The sequence below is a fragment of the Fusarium oxysporum genome, chromosome II, assembly GCF_013085055.1.
Source record: "Fusarium oxysporum Fo47 chromosome II, complete sequence".
Taxonomy (NCBI): Eukaryota; Fungi; Ascomycota; class Sordariomycetes; order Hypocreales; family Nectriaceae; genus Fusarium; species Fusarium oxysporum.
The window spans coordinates 3,455,026-3,472,388 of NC_072841.1; the positions used below are offsets into that span (position 1 = coordinate 3,455,026).

The 17,363-nt window shown below is 49.7% G+C and overlaps 7 protein-coding genes across 7 annotated transcripts; 5 read left to right on the top strand and 2 right to left on the bottom strand.

Annotated features, from left to right (window-relative positions):
- Nucleotides 1-43: 43 nt before the first annotated feature.
- Nucleotides 44-598, top strand: FOBCDRAFT_269547 (uncharacterized protein; the record flags this gene model as incomplete). The annotated part of the gene is made up of 4 exons (XM_054703401.1): nucleotides 44-166; nucleotides 204-219; nucleotides 325-387; nucleotides 441-598. 4 exons carry the CDS (start codon nucleotides 44-46, stop codon nucleotides 596-598), a joined length of 360 nt encoding a protein of 119 aa, XP_054559376.1.
- Nucleotides 599-846: 248 nt separating this feature from the next.
- FOBCDRAFT_269548 (uncharacterized protein) lies at nucleotides 847-1,329 on the bottom strand (the record flags this gene model as incomplete). Its single annotated transcript, XM_031174013.2, has 2 exons — nucleotides 847-960; nucleotides 1,009-1,329. 2 exons carry the CDS (start codon nucleotides 1,327-1,329, stop codon nucleotides 847-849), a joined length of 435 nt encoding a protein of 144 aa, XP_031050798.2.
- Nucleotides 1,330-2,169: 840 nt separating this feature from the next.
- On the top strand, nucleotides 2,170-6,604 carry FOBCDRAFT_215429 (uncharacterized protein). Its single transcript, XM_031174014.3, has 3 exons — nucleotides 2,170-2,686; nucleotides 2,740-6,319; nucleotides 6,374-6,604. The coding sequence occupies exons 1-3, from the start codon at nucleotides 2,478-2,480 to the stop codon at nucleotides 6,416-6,418; spliced, it is 3,834 nt and encodes a 1,277-aa protein (XP_031050799.2). The 5' UTR covers nucleotides 2,170-2,477; the 3' UTR covers nucleotides 6,419-6,604.
- Nucleotides 6,605-6,927: 323 nt separating this feature from the next.
- On the top strand, nucleotides 6,928-8,183 carry FOBCDRAFT_215431 (uncharacterized protein). The gene is made up of 2 exons (XM_031174015.3): nucleotides 6,928-7,173; nucleotides 7,232-8,183. The coding sequence occupies exons 1-2, from the start codon at nucleotides 7,020-7,022 to the stop codon at nucleotides 8,095-8,097; spliced, it is 1,020 nt and encodes a 339-aa protein (XP_031050800.3). The 5' UTR covers nucleotides 6,928-7,019; the 3' UTR covers nucleotides 8,098-8,183.
- Nucleotides 8,184-8,209: 26 nt separating this feature from the next.
- Nucleotides 8,210-10,080, bottom strand: FOBCDRAFT_288622 (uncharacterized protein; the record flags this gene model as incomplete). The annotated part of the gene is made up of 4 exons (XM_059611727.1): nucleotides 8,210-9,176; nucleotides 9,245-9,503; nucleotides 9,563-9,639; nucleotides 9,844-10,080. The coding sequence occupies 4 exons, from the start codon at nucleotides 10,078-10,080 to the stop codon at nucleotides 8,328-8,330; spliced, it is 1,422 nt and encodes a 473-aa protein (XP_059464190.1). The 3' UTR covers nucleotides 8,210-8,327.
- A 3,337-nt stretch (nucleotides 10,081-13,417) lies between these two features.
- Nucleotides 13,418-15,383, top strand: FOBCDRAFT_16715 (uncharacterized protein). Its single transcript, XM_031174018.3, has 2 exons — nucleotides 13,418-13,873; nucleotides 13,960-15,383. The coding sequence occupies exons 1-2, from the start codon at nucleotides 13,801-13,803 to the stop codon at nucleotides 15,243-15,245; spliced, it is 1,359 nt and encodes a 452-aa protein (XP_031050803.1). The 5' UTR covers nucleotides 13,418-13,800; the 3' UTR covers nucleotides 15,246-15,383.
- Nucleotides 15,384-16,162: 779 nt separating this feature from the next.
- FOBCDRAFT_215438 (class I glutamine amidotransferase-like protein) lies at nucleotides 16,163-17,298 on the top strand. The gene is made up of 2 exons (XM_031174019.3): nucleotides 16,163-16,894; nucleotides 16,952-17,298. The coding sequence occupies exons 1-2, from the start codon at nucleotides 16,232-16,234 to the stop codon at nucleotides 17,117-17,119; spliced, it is 831 nt and encodes a 276-aa protein (XP_031050804.3). The 5' UTR covers nucleotides 16,163-16,231; the 3' UTR covers nucleotides 17,120-17,298.
- The last annotated feature ends 65 nt before the right edge of the window (nucleotides 17,299-17,363 follow it).

Consider the following 17,363-nt stretch of genomic DNA (forward strand, 5'->3'; position numbering starts at 1 on the left):
CCTCTGGACTTTGATTCCTTAGACCCTCCCCACTCACTCCAAGATGCGTTCTACCACTGCTCTTCGAATGTTCAGGCAGACGCCTCGCATGTTGCGACCCGTCCCCGTGAGTATCTCCAAATCTATGCAATGGTCTGAGGGAACGAGCTCTTTAGCCCTCGGCTCAGTATGACATCAATTGCTGACCCAGCTTCGTTTTATAGAAAGAGGACCAGGCTGGTACGTAATGCTACAAGTTCCCGACGATACTTAATCGAACGACCCGATTCTACAAACGCGGATGCGAAACTATCTCAATTGGTCTGCATACTGACAGAATCCAAGGCCATACCATCTCTCAGCGTCTCCGAAAGCTCAAGCAGATCCCTCCTGAGCTGTACCCTCTCGGTAAACCACTACGACTTAACTGAACCATGCCTTTGTCTAATGTCTATATCTAGCTGTCGTCGTTGGCTTCGCTCTCGGCGCTGCCGGCTACTCCATCTCTCGCAAGTTCATCGTTGATAAGAACCTCCGTCTGGCCCGACAGGGTCCTGCTGGCCGCCACGATGCTGGCCACGCCGAGGGCCACGCCGAGGGCGAGAGTGAGGGTCACTAAATTTGGCATAAAGATAGGGATGCTGTTGGGGAAATGAAATTGTTTGCATGTCCACGTGTTTTCGGAAGGACAGTACTGTACATTTCAGATGAGTGCGGTAGTAGGGAAACCCATCAGGTATAAAATCTGAATATTCTCGGTGATGATATGTCATCCTTTCTCGCCAGTAACCGTGAATCCAATCTAATGCCTGGAACGCCTTCGCTATGCCGGCAATAAGCTCAATAACAAACCTCCAACTTATATCCTCATTCGGGTTTTGGTCCTGCAACGTCGAGTTGTTCCAATCCTTGCATAGGGTCAGGGCCAGCATCTGGCACTGTTTCCTGATCATCTGCCGCATGCTCGGCCAACCATCCTTCCTATAAATCATGTTAGTTTGCTTGTCAATCATTTCGATTATAACATACCTTCTCCCAAATAGCTGTTTTGCTACCAAGCCCATCCTCTGCGCTTTTGGGTGCCTTGGCCTGTGATACCTTGAGGACCTTTCCGAAAAACTCCGATTGATCCATATTGTCAATAGCCTCCTTCGCATCAGCTGCGTCTTCGAACTCGACATAGGCGAATCCTCTGTGTGCCTCTGTAGAGTTTGGCGCATCGGGTTTTGGTACTTTGACCTCGACTATCTCACCGAATGGGATGAAAGCGTCGAGGACATGACTCTGAGTTGCCATTTGAGATAGTCCGCCTACATAGACAGTGGCTTTCCAGCGAGCTGCGTCTGACATTTTGGAATGATATATGCGCTTTTAGTGATTAAAGAAGAATGGATGGTGTTAACGTAAGCTTGAAAGCCCTTGAAGTTGAACTCATAGCATTCACTCAACGTGCGCTTGAGTAACTCAGAGGTTCTGTGCTTATCACGTGATCATGGGAGCTTTCCGATCTTGACTTACAACATTTGGCTTCTGGCAGTTTCACGCTTATACTTGCCCAATTCATGCAGACTACCAATATAGATAAGTAGTTTATATTATCTTTAAAAATGTCCCTCAAGACATAATTGCCAATTCTATGACAGGCAGCTTTAATATTAAGGCATATGCTATCTTTCAGGGTCCTGTAAGTGAGTCTGACCAAAACATTGGCATGGTAATAAATCAAACACCGATTAACCTTTAAACTTCCGCACTTTTGCCATGAAGTAAATAGCTTGCTCTTTACTTTAAAAGTCAAAATGCCCATATAGCAATACGCAAAGTAAAGCCAAAAGCCCTAACGCCATATAATAAAATATAGTATTTGTTTTTCCACAATACAATATAAGGCATCATATACTTCGCCCAAAACACACAATAACCTTAATGTTAAGTCTCACCAGATCACACAGCTGCTGCCTTGAACCTTGAGATCCAACTCAACAAGCGGCCTCAATCCACGATCATAAATAAGATGTACCTTGCACTTTACGTAGCAATAGCTAGGATATTTCCGGCTTCTCTCAATTCATTCCCCTCTTCGCTGGTACTAACGTACCTATAGACATCATACCTTAGCTGATCAAGCTCTCTCACTTCACGTGACAAGTTGCCCCACCTTCTGGACAACCTACCTTACTCAGGAGGCACGGACGTGGCCACAGGGAGCTCAGGACTCAGGAGGAGCCAACTAACGGGGGAGAGCCAGCCAGCCTGCAATCTGGCATCATACCTCCCACTCCCACTACAGGACACACCTCCACCGACCTCGCCCTGCTTCGTTCTCCTTTTGAAGCAGTACTGCGGGCAGAGGCGACGATTCGTTGAGAACTTTATGGAGTTTTCTCAGCCGTAATTGTCCATTTTCTTGTCTTTTTAACTCGTCTTATTATATCGAAACATCATCCTGAGCTGGTACATTTGTCGCATTAGTCCCTAAACTCCCCACCATCACCATCATGGTGCGCCTTCGAGAGATTCCACGAACGGCCGCCTTCGCCTGGTCACCGGGTGCTGGGAAGCCAATTCTAGTCACCGGTACTCGTGCTGGAGCTGTCGATGTCGATTTCTCGGATGAGAGCAAGCTCGAACTCTGGGATCTTGCTCTGGATGATCAACAACAAGGTCTCGAACTACAACCTGTCGCTAGCATCAGCACCGACGCTAGGTAGATACTCAAGAATGCGCTTTTGAAACCTCATTTTCTGATCAACACTTCAGGTTTTACGATGTTGCATGGGGCCCTCCCAACAAGGATCACCCCAGGGGCATCATTGCTGGTGCCCTCGAGAACGGCTCCCTAGACCTTTGGGATGCTGAGAAACTTATTGCTGGAGAGTCTGATGCTTTAATTTCCCAAACATCAAAACATAGTGGCCCGATCAAGACACTTGAATTCAACCCCTTGAAGCCTCAAATCCTGGCCACAGCTGGCGCCAAAGGGGAGCTCTTCATCTACGATGTCAACGATATTGCCAACCCCTTCCGACTAGGCAATGCTGCTGCCCGATCAGACGACATCGAATGCCTCGCATGGAACCAAAAGGTCTCACACATTCTCGCCACCGGTGGAAACGGTGGATTTGTCACTGTTTGGGACCTGAAGACTAAAAAGGCTTCTCTAACACTCAACAACAATCGAAAGGCTGTTAGTTCCATTGCTTGGGACCCCAACAACTCGACGAAGCTCTTGACAGCTACCCCGGACGACAACTCCCCTGTCATCCTTCTATGGAACCTGCGAAACTCCAATGCTCCCGAGAGAACGCTTCAAGGTCACGAGTCTGGTATTCTATCCCTGTCTTGGTGCCAGCAAGATGCCGACCTCTTGTTGTCGTCAGGCAAGGATAACCGTACCATTGTGTGGAATCCTAACACTGGCGAGCGGTATGGCGAACTGCCAGAGGTGACGAACTGGACTTTCCTCACCCGGTTCAACCCTCACAACCCCAATCTTTCGGCAACTGCCAGCTTCGACGGCAAGATCACGGTGCAGACTCTCCAAAACACCAACCCTGATACTACTAAGGCAGCGGCCGAGAAGAACCTTGACGATGAGGACTTCTTCCGCGCTGCTCAGGACCAGCCTCAAGATGCCTCTTGGTCATTGGCCAAGGCTCCCAACTGGCTCGAGAGGCCCGTGGGTGCTTCATTCGGCTTTGGTGGAAAGATTGTCGTGTTCAAGCCCAATGCTACTCAGCCCGGGCAAAAGCGTTCATCGAAGATCTTGATCACTAACTTCTCCGTTGATTCTGACATTTCTACTGCTACCGAAAAATTTCAAGAGGATATCGCATCTGGCAAGATCTCTGAAATCTGTGCTGACCGGGTTGAGCAAGCCAAGACTGATGAGGAAAAGGCTGATTGGAAAGTGATGGAGACTCTTGTCGGCGAGAACCCCCGTAGCAAAATTGTCGAATATCTTGGCTTCACCAAGGACGACCTCACGAATGGCAGTACCGAGGAGGCATCCGAAGTCCAAGATGATGAGGAAACCAAACCCTCAGATGAGGACGTCGAAGAGAAGAAGAAGAAGCGAGTCTCGAGCTTCTTTGATGGTGCTGAGGGCGATAGTGACGACTTCTTGTCCAATCTCGCCGCTACGAAGGGTGCCAAGACTGATAACCCTTTCCATCTTTTCAGCGACTCTGATACCGCAGTTGAAAAGAACATCACCTCTGCTCTGATGTTGGGTAACTTTTCCAAGGCAACTGAACTTTGCCTCAAGGAGGACCGTTTCGCCGACGCATTCTTGATCGCCAACTGTGGTGGTCAAGAACTTGTTGACAAGGTTCAGGCCGCGTATCTGTCCCGCAAGAGCGGTATGCCCAGTTACATGCGTTTGCTTGGTTCTGTTATAGCTAAGAACCTCTGGGATGTGGTCTACAACGCCGATTTGGAGAACTGGAAGGAGACCATGGCTATTATCTGTACATTTTCCGACCCTAATGAGTTCTCTGACCTCTGCGAAGCGCTCGGCGACCGAATCAACGAAGAGGGCGATCGAAAGGACGCGTCTTTCTGCTACCTTGTTGGATCAAAGCTCGAGAAGGTGGTGTCTATCTGGGCTGACGAGTTTGACGAGGCTGAACAGGCTGGATTGAAAGAGGAGTCTGAAGATTCCACGTTCTCAGTTCATGCTAGAACTCTGCAGAATTTCATCGAGAAGGTCACCGTCTTCCGTCACGCCACCAAATTCCAGGATAACGAGACAGGTTTGACCTCGGATTGGAAGCTTTCCGTTCTGTACGACAAATACACCGAGTACGCAGATATTCTGGCTGGTCACGGTCAGCTAGAGACCGCTCAGAAGTACCTCGATCTCCTCCCTTCCAACTACCCCGCGGCGGAATTGGCAAGGAACCGTGTGCGCCTTGCTACCAAGAAGCCTTCTGCTCAGCCCGCTTCACGAGTGCCAGCCTCATCGAGCCGGACATCGTCCAGGCTTCAGCCTGCTGTTGGCTACCAACCTCCTCAACCCGCACCTGTGGTTGGCACTGTGCCTGGCTCTGTTCCAGCTAACCCTTACAGCCATATTGCCCCAAGCCCGGCTGCTCCCCGATCAACTGGGTCGCCAGCACAGCAATATCAACCCCCCTCAAACCCTTATCAACCACAGAACAGTTATGCTCCTCCTGCGCAAACTGGATATGGAGCGCCCAGTGGTTATCAGCCTCCTGCTCAGCCGGGTTACGGTGCTCCCGCCCCCCTGGGCCCCCCACCGATGAGCGGTCCTCCTCGAAACACAACACCTTCATCAATGACACCTGCAGCCAAGATGAAGAATATGGACAACTGGAATGATGTTCCTCTTGTCACCAAAGCCCCCCCGGCGCGCAGGACCACGCCCAGTGTCCAGCCTATCACATCTCCTTTCCCTGGCCAACAAGGCACAGGTGTACCTCCTCCACCTCCTGGCGCGTCTCCTTTTGGACAGCGAACTGGCTCGACTCCCCCTCCGCCACCACCCAAAGGATCAGCGCCGCCTCGCGTTCAGTCACCTCTAGCAGCTCCTCCACAAAACTTCCAGGCTCCTCCCCCTCCTGCTGTCAGTAGCCATAACCCATACGCACCCCCTCCTCTTGCTGCCGGCGCGATCCCCCCACCAATGCCCAATGTCGTTCCTCGAACAGCATCGCCGTACAATGCTCCTCCAGCAGGAGGGCCCCCCACTAACCGATATGCTCCCACTCCTGCAGCACAGCAGCAGCAACAGTACAGCCAACCCCCAGGGTCTGTACCCCCTCCTGGAGCCACAAGCCGTCCTCCCCCTGCTGGATCATTTGGAGCTCCTCCTCAGCAGTCGACGCCTCATAACCAGTATGCTCCCTCTCCATATGGTGTCCCTCCTGCTCAACAATCTGCACCTCCCACGGGGCCTCCTCCGACCGGACCTCCTCCCATGGGCCGACCTGGACCTCCTGGTGGACCTCCCGCTGCTTCCTCTCCCAAGCCAACTCCTCCTCCCCCCCAGGCGTCAGCCCCTCCCAGAGCCAGACATCCTGCGGGTGACCGCTCGCATATCCCGCCTAATGCCCAGCGTTTGGTGGACATCCTAGACCAGGATATGCAACGAGTTGCATCCAAGGCCCCTGCGACATTTGCACCCCAAGTTAAGGATACGCAGAAGCGGCTTGGCTTGCTCTTTGACCACCTTAACAACGAGGAACTTGTCAAGCCTGATACAATTGAACAGCTTACCGAGCTTGCCAATGCTATTGAGGCCAGGAATTACGAAGGTGCACACAGGCTTCAGGTTGAGCTTCAGAGAGACAAGACTGAGGAGTGCGGCAACTGGATGGTAAGTTCTTGTTGTGTCATATCTCGGTTACAATGCTAACTCGCCCAACAATAGGTCGGTGTCAAGCGATTGATTAGCATGAGCAAGGCTACCCCGTGAGCAAGCTTCTTTTTAGTATAACATGACTTATTGTGCCTTGCTTATGGATCATGTATGGAGGGTAGGGATGTGATGTTGAATAGCTTAGCGCGTGGTGTGCATGGTTGGGGACGAAGTTTACATGAAGACACCCACGCCGAGGGTTTAGTAGATAGAAAAATAAATGACGACGTTATTGTGTGCCTGTCTAGTTCATAATACTGCCATGATTCTAAAACCAGATCTGGTAATGTTTCTTCGAATAATATCTCGTAATCAACCATTGAATCCCTGAACTTCCGACGCGTCGTCTAATAAAGAGACGTGATTGTTTCAGTGAAATATGGAAGTAGAATATTTGTTCAGGATCAAGGTTTGAGAACATAATAATACATACAAATTCGAATACCATTTATTTATGAGTCAAAAGAAAATGCGAGGCATTGCGATATCAGCATGTGAATCTCCAGGGTAGGTGACTTGTATCATCTTGCCCTATATCATGGCCAGTTGTCAATGGATCCCCACTCGACCAAAGTACCACATCATCGTCACCAGAGCCCATCAACACCAATATTTCAATATCGACACCAACAAGACGTCTCCCAATAACTATCAAATCATGTCGGAGGCGACGCAAAGTCCTGAAGATGCTGCCGCCCAGCGAGCTGCTGAACAAGCGCGTCTTCGCAAGGAGCGCCGTGAAGCCAAGCTCAAGGCTGGGGGTTCTGCAAGGTTGAACAAGATTACTGGTCTTGGGGGTCGTATCCCAGGAGGTTCGATTCAGTTGTTCCATATAACTCCAGCTGCAGAGTTGCTAACCTTCTTTCATAGACCCAGAACCTACTACTGCGTCTACTGCCATGGCTGATGCCCCGACACCAGCACCAGCGCCAGCGCCCGCTGCTTCAGCATCCGCTGCGTCTGCCACCGCCGATCATGCCGACCCGGAAGAAGTCGATATCTCAGATCACTACTACGAGCCTAAGCGGACTGCCACTTCACGAACGAATGCACCTGAAATCACAGAACCCGCCATCTCAGAGGATCAGCTGCGGCAGATGATGCTTGGCTTCGAGCGTGGTAATGGCAGCGGTACAGCTAGCCCTGCACCCGGAGCAGCTGAGGAAGATCCCATGATGAAGATGATGTCCCAACTGATGGCTGGTGCTGGTCTTCCTGCTGGCTCAATGCCTCCTTTTCCTGGTATGCCAGGCATGGCACCCGGCCAAGGACCCCCCGTACCGCCCACAGCCGTCCGCAATAGCGCCTCTACAAACCTCTGGCGTCTTCTCCATGCCCTTGTAGCTCTCGGCCTGGGCTTCTACATCGTCATACTTACCCCCTTCACTGGCAGCAAGATCGAGCGTGAGCGTGCCGCCCTTGCAGGCACGACACCCGCCGATCCGCTCATTGCAGCCGCTGAGCCTGAGCTTGAGACGGAACTGGAGCACCGCAAAAAGCTGTTCTTTTGGACATTTGCCACAGCCGAGTCGCTGCTACTCACAACTCGCTTCTTTCTGGATAGGACAGGCAGCCCCCCTTCTGGCATTGTAGGCACCGTGGTGCAATTCTTACCCCAGCCTGCCAAGGGCTATGTCGAGGTCGTGATGCGATATGGTCAGATATTTACCACAGTGAGGAGTGATATGCTGGCCTGTATTTTTGTGCTGGGGGCTGTTGCTTGGTTTAAGGGATAATGAGCTTAGTAGCATATAGACACATTGCAGTTGAATTATCATATTACATTACATACATGGCCTTGTGACCAAATCTGGTCTTATTGCTTAATAATTATACATTAGAATTCAAGTACTATTCTATGCAACGTTGCTCTACTGTACACATTGGTTACGACAAGAAAAAAAGGATGGGAATGGCAAGATCGAAACAGAGGTCCCAGTTCCTGATGTATGCCGAGCCAGCTCGTTTACTTACTGAGAACCATCTTTAGCAGTTTTCCAAAGACGCCCCTCACTCGATCGGGGTTCTCTGCCACGCACGTAAAGACAACGGCAGTACTGGCGGCGAATACAAGTCTCTCTCGCCACTCCTTGTCCAAAGAATACCGTCGAGGCAGAACAGTGGCCAAGGCACGAGGGGCAACGAAGAGCGCAATATCCTTTCGCCGGCTTTCTGTTTCAATCATGATACTCCAACCACAAAGCAAACAACCTGTACCAACGCAGATCCCACTATCCATGCTCTGACGCCGCTCAATGGTTGTGCCGCCAGGAAGCCGGGGTCCGACGCGTGTGCGGCTCAAACAGACTCCATAATAGAAGAGTGTGATAAAGGTCGCGAGGAAACTAGAGGAACGGCAAGACGAGGTTATGGCTCGATGTAGAGCTTTGCGAGAAGGGTTTCGAAGAGCGAGTGCGAGTGTCAGGGGTAAGTACGTAGCCATTGACCACTTCCAGGCACGAAAGAAGCGGCTTGCAGCATGGTACTCGCATGAAGGCCCGCTGGACATATGGACCATCTGGCAAGGTATGGGAACAACTACCGCAGGATCTCCCCAGGCAAGTGGCCACTCGTAGTCCACACACATGCCTTGAAGGAGATGTGCCTGACCAGTCTCCTTGCCGTACTGAAACTCGCCTGAATGGCACCGCCGAAGGGCTTCGATGAGTCTTAAGTCCACGGAAGCTGCCGAAGTGATCCATTTGTTGTAGCTGCGGGGCAGACGGCTGGGATGATAGAACCAAGCCCACATAACAAGGCCTGATGAAGCTGCAAAGACAAGGGGGTCAACAAACTTGGAGAGGAATCGTTCAGCCTTCGGAAGGTGTCAGTAACTATGGATATCTGATAATCATAATCAGGTGATTTTCATGGCCTAATTACCTTGGACCACCTGTTGGAGGCCAGACGACGGGCCTTGTGCCTCGCCCACAGATCACCAACAAGGACATCGAGGGCTCGAGTGACGGCAAACAGGGTCAGATCCATTGTTCGACCAGCAAACTTGACTGTTTGAGGCTCGGTATTATGGGCCGAGCCCTCTTTCGGTGGCACAGTTTCGGTATACGCTCGGCCCTCGTAGGAGTGCAGCAGCCGCAGGCCAAACCAGGCAGCAAGGAATGTTGACAACCATCTTGCAAGTCTGGGGCGATTGTTTAGCAAGGAACATCATGATTCATTAGAGTGAAACTGAAGGCTTACCTCAAGCGACCTGCCTCGCTGAGCCCCCTTGCGGTTTTCTCTAGAATGCTTTTCAAAGGTTCCTTTCGGCGTATTAGCTAACGGCATATCAAAGTAACATTAACGTTCCGGTGAGTTCTGACAGCCAAGGACAAGGCGACCAATGTCAGAAAAACTCGGCGAATTTCTTGTACTAGACGAGGTCCATCATGAGTAGATTAACTTGCCTTCAATAGAGTAGTGCCACCAGCTAGTATAGCACAAAACGTTGGAAACCGCTGCGGATTGAAGCCTGTCCTCACTATGTGTGCCGCAGAGCTGACGAATGAGCTATCGTCAAGGTCCGGGGCGAGTTGGCTGGCTAGTTTCCTCTTTCTCTTAGCAACATGCTGTAACACTAATGTCAACAGCCGGGGAGCCACGGCAGATGCATAGCCCAAGAGATAGGCGCGAATCAAAGGGCGTAGGATCTCGGGAATGGGATCGAGCCTCAGGGGCCCTTTACGGGCAGGGCGCACATCAATCGCAGGCATAGCCATGCTGCTCCAACATAAGAGATGTCCAACAATATCCCGAAGCAGGGCTACGGCACCTGCTACCGGTGGCACTCAGAAGGTGGGTATCTGACAAGATGATCGCGGGGATCCTGACTGTGTATGAGCGGTCAATAACAGATCTACCCCTGCAAAGTATAATGAATAGAGAAAAGGGTGGTGTAAAGAAAATCGAAAAGGGGAGGTCGGTGGTTTGGAGTAGCGGGGGGATATGTCAACATCATGCAACGTATGAGTATCACAGAGGGTTGATGACAGAATTTGACGGCAAAGGTGGCAAAGATATCTATGCTTTTGTCCAGATAAAATGAACAGTCAGGAGATTGATATGATAAACTCTCCCCTTGAAGTTGATCAAAAATGTGGAGATTCATCGCCGAGCTCTCACTTTGAGCCTCGGCTTGATATTCGATATGTCGCGTGTGAATATGCAACATGGCAAACATGGATCGTATGTACTCCTGCAGGAAATAGACCGAGAGATACGTAAATGATCTACCTTGACAGGTCGTAGATCATAACGCCCCCTGCCAAGGCTATAGGCAGTGTAGCGTAGCGCAACCGCCGCATGGTGATGGAGTTGCAGATGAGAGAAGTCAATACGTGGGATTGTGAAACTAACCTATCACGACAGAAACTATTATTCTTTGAGTAACAAATCCGTGAGGCTGAGAGTATGAAACAGCCTAGCAAGTATTCAAGAGAGAATTAAGCTCAAAAGTACTCGTGGCAGATTATACGGATAATGCCCGAATTGGAGGGCTGACGATGTTGCTGGTGACGATGATGACCTGAGAGTTCAGGGGTTCAGCTAAATGAAAGTCGAGAATCGATCAATCTGGGCCTGGGCACGGTAGTTGGGAACAGATTTAGACATGAGACGTTCCAGATTTCTACTGTAACTGCTGCTGAACAGATCCAGGTCGTTCGTTGTAACGGTAGGTATTTTAGGTGTGAGATTAAGTAACAGCTGAGTGAGGTTATCGCTAACGTTAACATCTGTAGGTACAACAATTTGCATGTGGTCAAAGGAACGCCCCACCTGTCTGCCCGTAATTCTGGGGTACAGGGATAGGCAACTGCTGCATTGGGAAAAGAGGCATGTGCACAAGATGGGTCCGGTACGTAAATTTTACCTTATAAGGCCGAATAATTGAGAATCCTTTCAGTTAACAGCCGCCGGAATTAGAAAATTTTCTATCTTGTACAATGCTTATGATTTCAAAGCCATGGAAGAGAAAAGAGAACAACAGTCCAGAAACCAATGATACAGATCTCTTGCTACCTGGTACAATTTTATCAGTTGATTAAGGTAGTTACATAAGGTACCTTGCCCCTGGGAAGCAAGAAAACTCCAGACCTCAAGATAGGATGCCAAAAATAAACTCACGATAGAACCCCTTAACTTTATGCCAACTTACCTAATTCTTTTTTGTCATTTAGGATCAAATTCCTAAGTTTTCTTGCCTCCCCTAGCTTACGTCTAAGCCAGTTGGTCCGTATCCGAATTCCAAGTGACATAACTAGATTCACACATGGAAATGAAATTGTTCTCGAAAAACAAAACAACCTATGGCAGGGAAGCCCCACGACGAATTTCGGGGCTCTAACAGGTTTCGGCTCTTCTTCCTGGCCTGATTTCCCACAAGAAGCATGATTTCAGTTGGCATCTTTCCTTTCCAGGGAGGTCTTATATCAACCCTGGTAAGCCCTGAATATCATACTGGCACGGGCCGACCGTGGTCACGAGTCGATGTAAAAAAAAAAAAAAGTCTTTGTCACTTTTGAGAGAACAAAGACGCATGTGCTTGAGCTTGTGCTTGTGGCTATGCTGGCTGATTCAGACAATGCAATATTGTTGGTTCAGCCTCATCGTGTTGCTGACTACAGGTGAGTAAATCGAGTCAAGTGACCGCCAACTTATCTGCAGTAAGTCAACTGCGTGCAACGCCAAGATGACTAGATTCTCCGAGTCTCTCAGCAGAAGAACAGAGCCAATCAAGAATGGGCGAACTGTCTGACTCTTAAGGCTTGGCTGGGTGAATGAATGACAGCTGGAGATGAGGCGTCGTCAACTAAAGTCGCAGAATAGAGCTGTTGGGAGTGCTGAAGATGAGAGAGGTTCAAGCATGTGATAGTCCCATAGATGCATAGAGTTGGACGGCAGACTATGGGATATACGGATACGTCATGACAAGGTGATCCGACCCATAGACACCCCCCATACCCATACCTACAGGACGGACAGTACCCTACCGGGAGTCTCGGGGGGGATGTAACGACGAATGTGTTGAAAGAGCTTTGGTAATTGTTGAACAAGGCGCGGGGGCTTGGATCACTTTATGGTTTTGGTAGAGACTCGACTCGCTGAACATCACCCACGATCCGATTCCTCCAAGAATACTCAAAACCAAGCTTTTTCAAAAGCTAAAGGCTCTGGTCGACGTCGATGAAAGTTGCAGGTGACACAGTGACCTGGGGGAGGGGAACATGGGGGATTAATAACTAGAGCGCATCAGGTCGAGGTAGAAAGTACTTGGAGATTGAGTGCTTCTAATGCTCCGAGGCAACCCCACATGGCTAAGACGGCCCAAAATGTGCTCAACATGGACCAATGGGTCCAATTGCCGTGCAAGCCTGGTCCTTGGATGCATTTCCCCAAAAACAAGACTACCTTCCATCTAAGTCTCAGTTACTACTCGCGGTCCGCCTTCCACCTGCCGTACCGTTCCTCTGCACCAGGACAGTCACGGTGGGCTCCCGCCGCTTTCCTCCAACGTAGCCCACCTAAACCGCTTTACCTAGTTAAACACCACCACCACCTCCACGATCCCGTCCAATCCATCCCAACCCTCCCATCCTTTTCCTGGCCCGCTACCATTTGACCTCTATAAGGTAAAATTCCTAAACCTTTCCCGGCCAGAAGCATAGCGGCCATCCTATGAAGAAGCAGGAGAAGTCGGGCTCTAGTTGCTCCTTCTTTGTCTTCATCTAGGTCGCGGGTGTGATGTGACGCAGCGAATGCACGTTTTAGCACATGCACTCTCCGTCCAGACTAAATCCCTTCTTGTGTTGATCCCCTGTCGCTCTTATTCTTCTTCTTTCTCTTTCATGGCTTAAGCAGGCAGCTCTGCAACTCTACTATCAACGACTTTTCTCCAACTTCCATTCACAACTGTTTGCTTCCAGCGACAAAACTCGACTATCAGCATATTTCCTTGTCTTCTATTTAAGAAGCACATGCAACAGCAACGTACATGCCACACATACAATCGCAGAGTCCATAATACATTCACGAACTATTCACCAGCATAGTCGTATCGATCTGTTCCTCCTCGTGCTCTCGCGACCCAGCGACTACCTCCTAAACTCCAGCCAGATACAACAGTCACTTCTTTGCGCTTCGTGTGGAGCGAATCGATATTTGTCCAGGCATATACTCATTTGCCATCAACTTGGCGGGTTTGAACTGTCATGTGCTAGACAGACAGAACATAGCTCGATATTGTCCTGGTCTATGTACGCTTAATGCCGAACGAAAAGGCACACCGTTCTGGAAACATTACCATTTACACCATCGAGTCGAGATACACCCGCCAAATACTTTCAATCCTTCAAATCACAAAAAGTTATACATCTACTGTGGCTCATTTGTAGCACAGTGCGCTTGCTCTACAGAAAACCCATATTACAAAAGACGCATCCATGCTCGCCGTACAGCACGCTCCGAGGATGGGTTCGTCGCAGCCGCCCTCAGACCCTTTTATGCCTTTTGGCTGTAAGTGAACCGCTCGCCGAGACCCTTATCCTTCGCATCACATCCACCAACTCAAAGAGCAGTCCGCTAATCTTTAACCCGACCAGATTCATTCGACCCTAATCAAGATCCTCCGATCAACGATCCGCCAGAGCCTGCACCTGGAGCTCCTCTCTTGACAGATACCGACAACAGGCTTCTAACATCCTTCTTCGATGATATCAATGCCGACCATTACAATATGCCCTCCTTCGGTGAAGGGCTCAATTTCAGCGATACTTGGCTTGATCTTCCTCCGCAATTCATGGGATCCAGTACTTCATTTGGTCAGCAGCCAGGATCTTCACTTGGCGAGCCGCCGGCTCAAGGACTCTCCCATAGTCTTAACGAGTTCCATGGCATGGCACCAATGGGATCCCATATGATGCCCCCGCCACCACCTCCTCCTTCCCATTTACAACATCAAACTGAGCATCGACACACTCCCGATGATGTGCTGAACGCGGCGGCTACTCTGCTTCAAAACGGCCCAAACCAGCGTCAGAACTCCAACGGAATTGATACTTCGGTACAGAGGCACCCAATAGGACCTCCAGTAGGTCACCTACGACATCAACCTATAGAAGAATTCCGGGAGGACCATCGACGCAGCGTTGCAGCAAGCGAGCAAGAGCATTACCCGGACTGGATGATGGGACCCCATGACAAGCGCCAGCATCGAGCACCGCCTGCCGAATATCAGTGGGGTTCTGATGCCAACTTCAACCGCATTCAAGGCTATACTCCCAACTCGGAGAAAGAAACCGCCGAGTCCTTGACGAAAGAACAACTCAAAGTTCTGGAATGTTTTGAGCCCAGTAAAAGCGCCGATAACACGCGACCCAGCAGCCCACTTCATACCAAGGGACCGCTCCCACATAGCAGATTGACTGAGCTCACGAAAGTGCAAGAAGCTGATACGCCCCCGCGTAAAAGGCGGAAGAGCAGAAATAATAAGGATACTCCAGATGAAGAGGCGCAGGAAGAGACAATCACGCCTAAGCCTGTGCGGAGGCGGAAACCTAAAGCGGAACGTGCTGGTTCCATCACTTCGGCTGTTGCAGATGACGTTGCTGGGGGAAAACGTCGCAAGTCGGCAGCAAACAATAGCAAAGTGTCAAGAGAGAACCTTTCAGAAGAACAGAAGCGCGAGAACCACATAAAGAGTGAGCAAAAACGGCGCACTCTGATTAAAGAAGGCTTTGACGACTTGTGTGATCTTGTTCCTGGCCTTCGTGGAGGCGGTTTCAGTAAAAGTACTATGCTTGCGATGGCAGCGGAATGGCTGGAGGATCTACTGAAAGGGAATGAGGCACTGGCCGCCCAACTTGCTGCTTTAGAAGGGCGCACCTGAGCCCCCTTTCTCAATCGAGTACGATACGTGCCATGTATCGGTGTATAGACGTGCGATTTGGTCGGTGTTTGTTTTTCTATTAGGGCAAAAGGGATTGGATGACCATCCCCCGGTGCGTATAGGAGTTCATGGGAGGAAAATACACACTCTCTACGGACAGAGAGATGGTTTCAAGGAGCTGGATGTCACAGCTTACTGGCGTGGTCGAATACCCAATAGGAGTAGCAAGAGGTGGTAATAACGATGTACGAACGAGGATGTAGAGAAACTGGCCCCTACGTCATGAGCCGATGAGACGATGCGGCTGGAGAAGGTAGATTACACGAGAAACACGAGAATGAAATAAGGAAATCACATCAGTCTAGTGAGATAAGGTAATCGCTTGTTGAGTGACATTGCCCAACATGATGACCTAGGCCTACCCCGTGTCGTACCAGGGAATTGGTGATTATGGAAACAAGGGGTTCAAGGATTAAGCGGATAGAGTATTGAATAGGGTTGAAGACCTGAGGCGAGCCAAGGCGGCCTTATTATTGGCAAGCAGAAACTTCGCAGTATTCCATCACTCTTATTCAACCTCTTATTGCAGGCTGTTAATGTCGTCTAAGCTCTGCGAGGAAGACGGTGGCCTTGATATTGGTTCACAAGTTGAGGAGGGATTGTTTGATCTCGGGAGAATTATGAAAGGTTTCAATCAGATGAAACCCTGAGAATGATTGGCTGTAACTGGTAGCTAGGGAGTTGCATACGGCTGCAGGAAGCTGAGCGCAATTTTGAGAAGGTTTTTGTAGAATGGGGGGATTAAGGATTTGTCGCGGATTAAGTGAAGGATTTCTTGGTGATGTTTGGGATGTATGACAGGTAGTACATATGGTCGAGTGTCTCTGTAATCCAAGAACATTTACATGCGTGTGCCTTGCTCTTTCATCTTGCTTTTGTCAACTACAGAACATAATTTTAACGCGAGCTCTATATCAAGGTGCTTCATGATCATGAAGTTCTCAATTTCTCTTCTCAGCGGCCTCAGCCTCTTGAATTTCAGCTCTGCCTCAACTATTACTAGGCCCAAAGCCCATGTTCCTTACTATTCGCGCGATGCTGAGCCAACCTGTATAACTCCAGGTATCGTTCCCAACATTACGGGCTCTCAAATCCGCAACGTTGGAGTTATTCTCTTCCAGGCTCTCGACATGATCGATGTTTTCGGTCCTCTAGATCCTCTCCAGATCCTCTCGCTCACCGTCCAGCAGCTCAATCTTCACCTCATCGCTGAGACGCTTGAACCTGTTAGCACAGCCCCTTTGGCCATGAACAAGTTCAACTCGAGCTTCTTTCCAACGATCCCCCCAACCAATACATTTAACGACGACCTGGATCTTGATCTACTTATTGTTCCTGGCGGCCCTGGCGCGAGGAACCCGAATCTTCAGGCTGTTACGGATTACATTGCAAAGATGTATCCTAAGGTTAAGATGCTGATGACTATCTGCACTGGTGCTGGCGTTGCAGCTAGATCGGGTGTTTTGGATGAGCATTTAGCAACGACGAACAAGAACGCCTGGGCGACTATGAAGGAGATGGGTCCCAGAGTGAACTGGGTATCTCCCGCTCGTTATGTCATCGATGGTAAAGTCTGGTCTTCCTCAGGCGTAAGTCGTTGATCATCTCCTGAATCTGTCAATATTTCTAATCCGATACTCTTTTAGGTCACTTCTGGGCTGGATCTCATGTTTGCCTTTATCGGTACTTTCTGGGGTGCAGAACAGTCCGAGCGTATTGCGAGTATTATTGAGCATGTTCCTCGTGTTGCGACTGATGACCCCTTCTCGAAGCACTTTAATATTACGCTCACTGATGCTCAGCCCTGCCCATAGATTTGAAAGGGCCTCCAAGCCCGTGAATGATACTGTGAGAGTAGAGGTGATGTCGTGGCATGACTGCAGGTATATAGTTTTTCATAGAAACCGATCCAGCATTACGCCTTTTTACTGTTGTCACCTACCCAGTTGCAAGACTTATGTTATCTTCAGTTAGATATTTGAAGCTCAATAGCAAGATATAGTACTCATAGCAGAAACCTCGTATCGCAGTACTTCTCTCTGCTCACCACAAGATTTA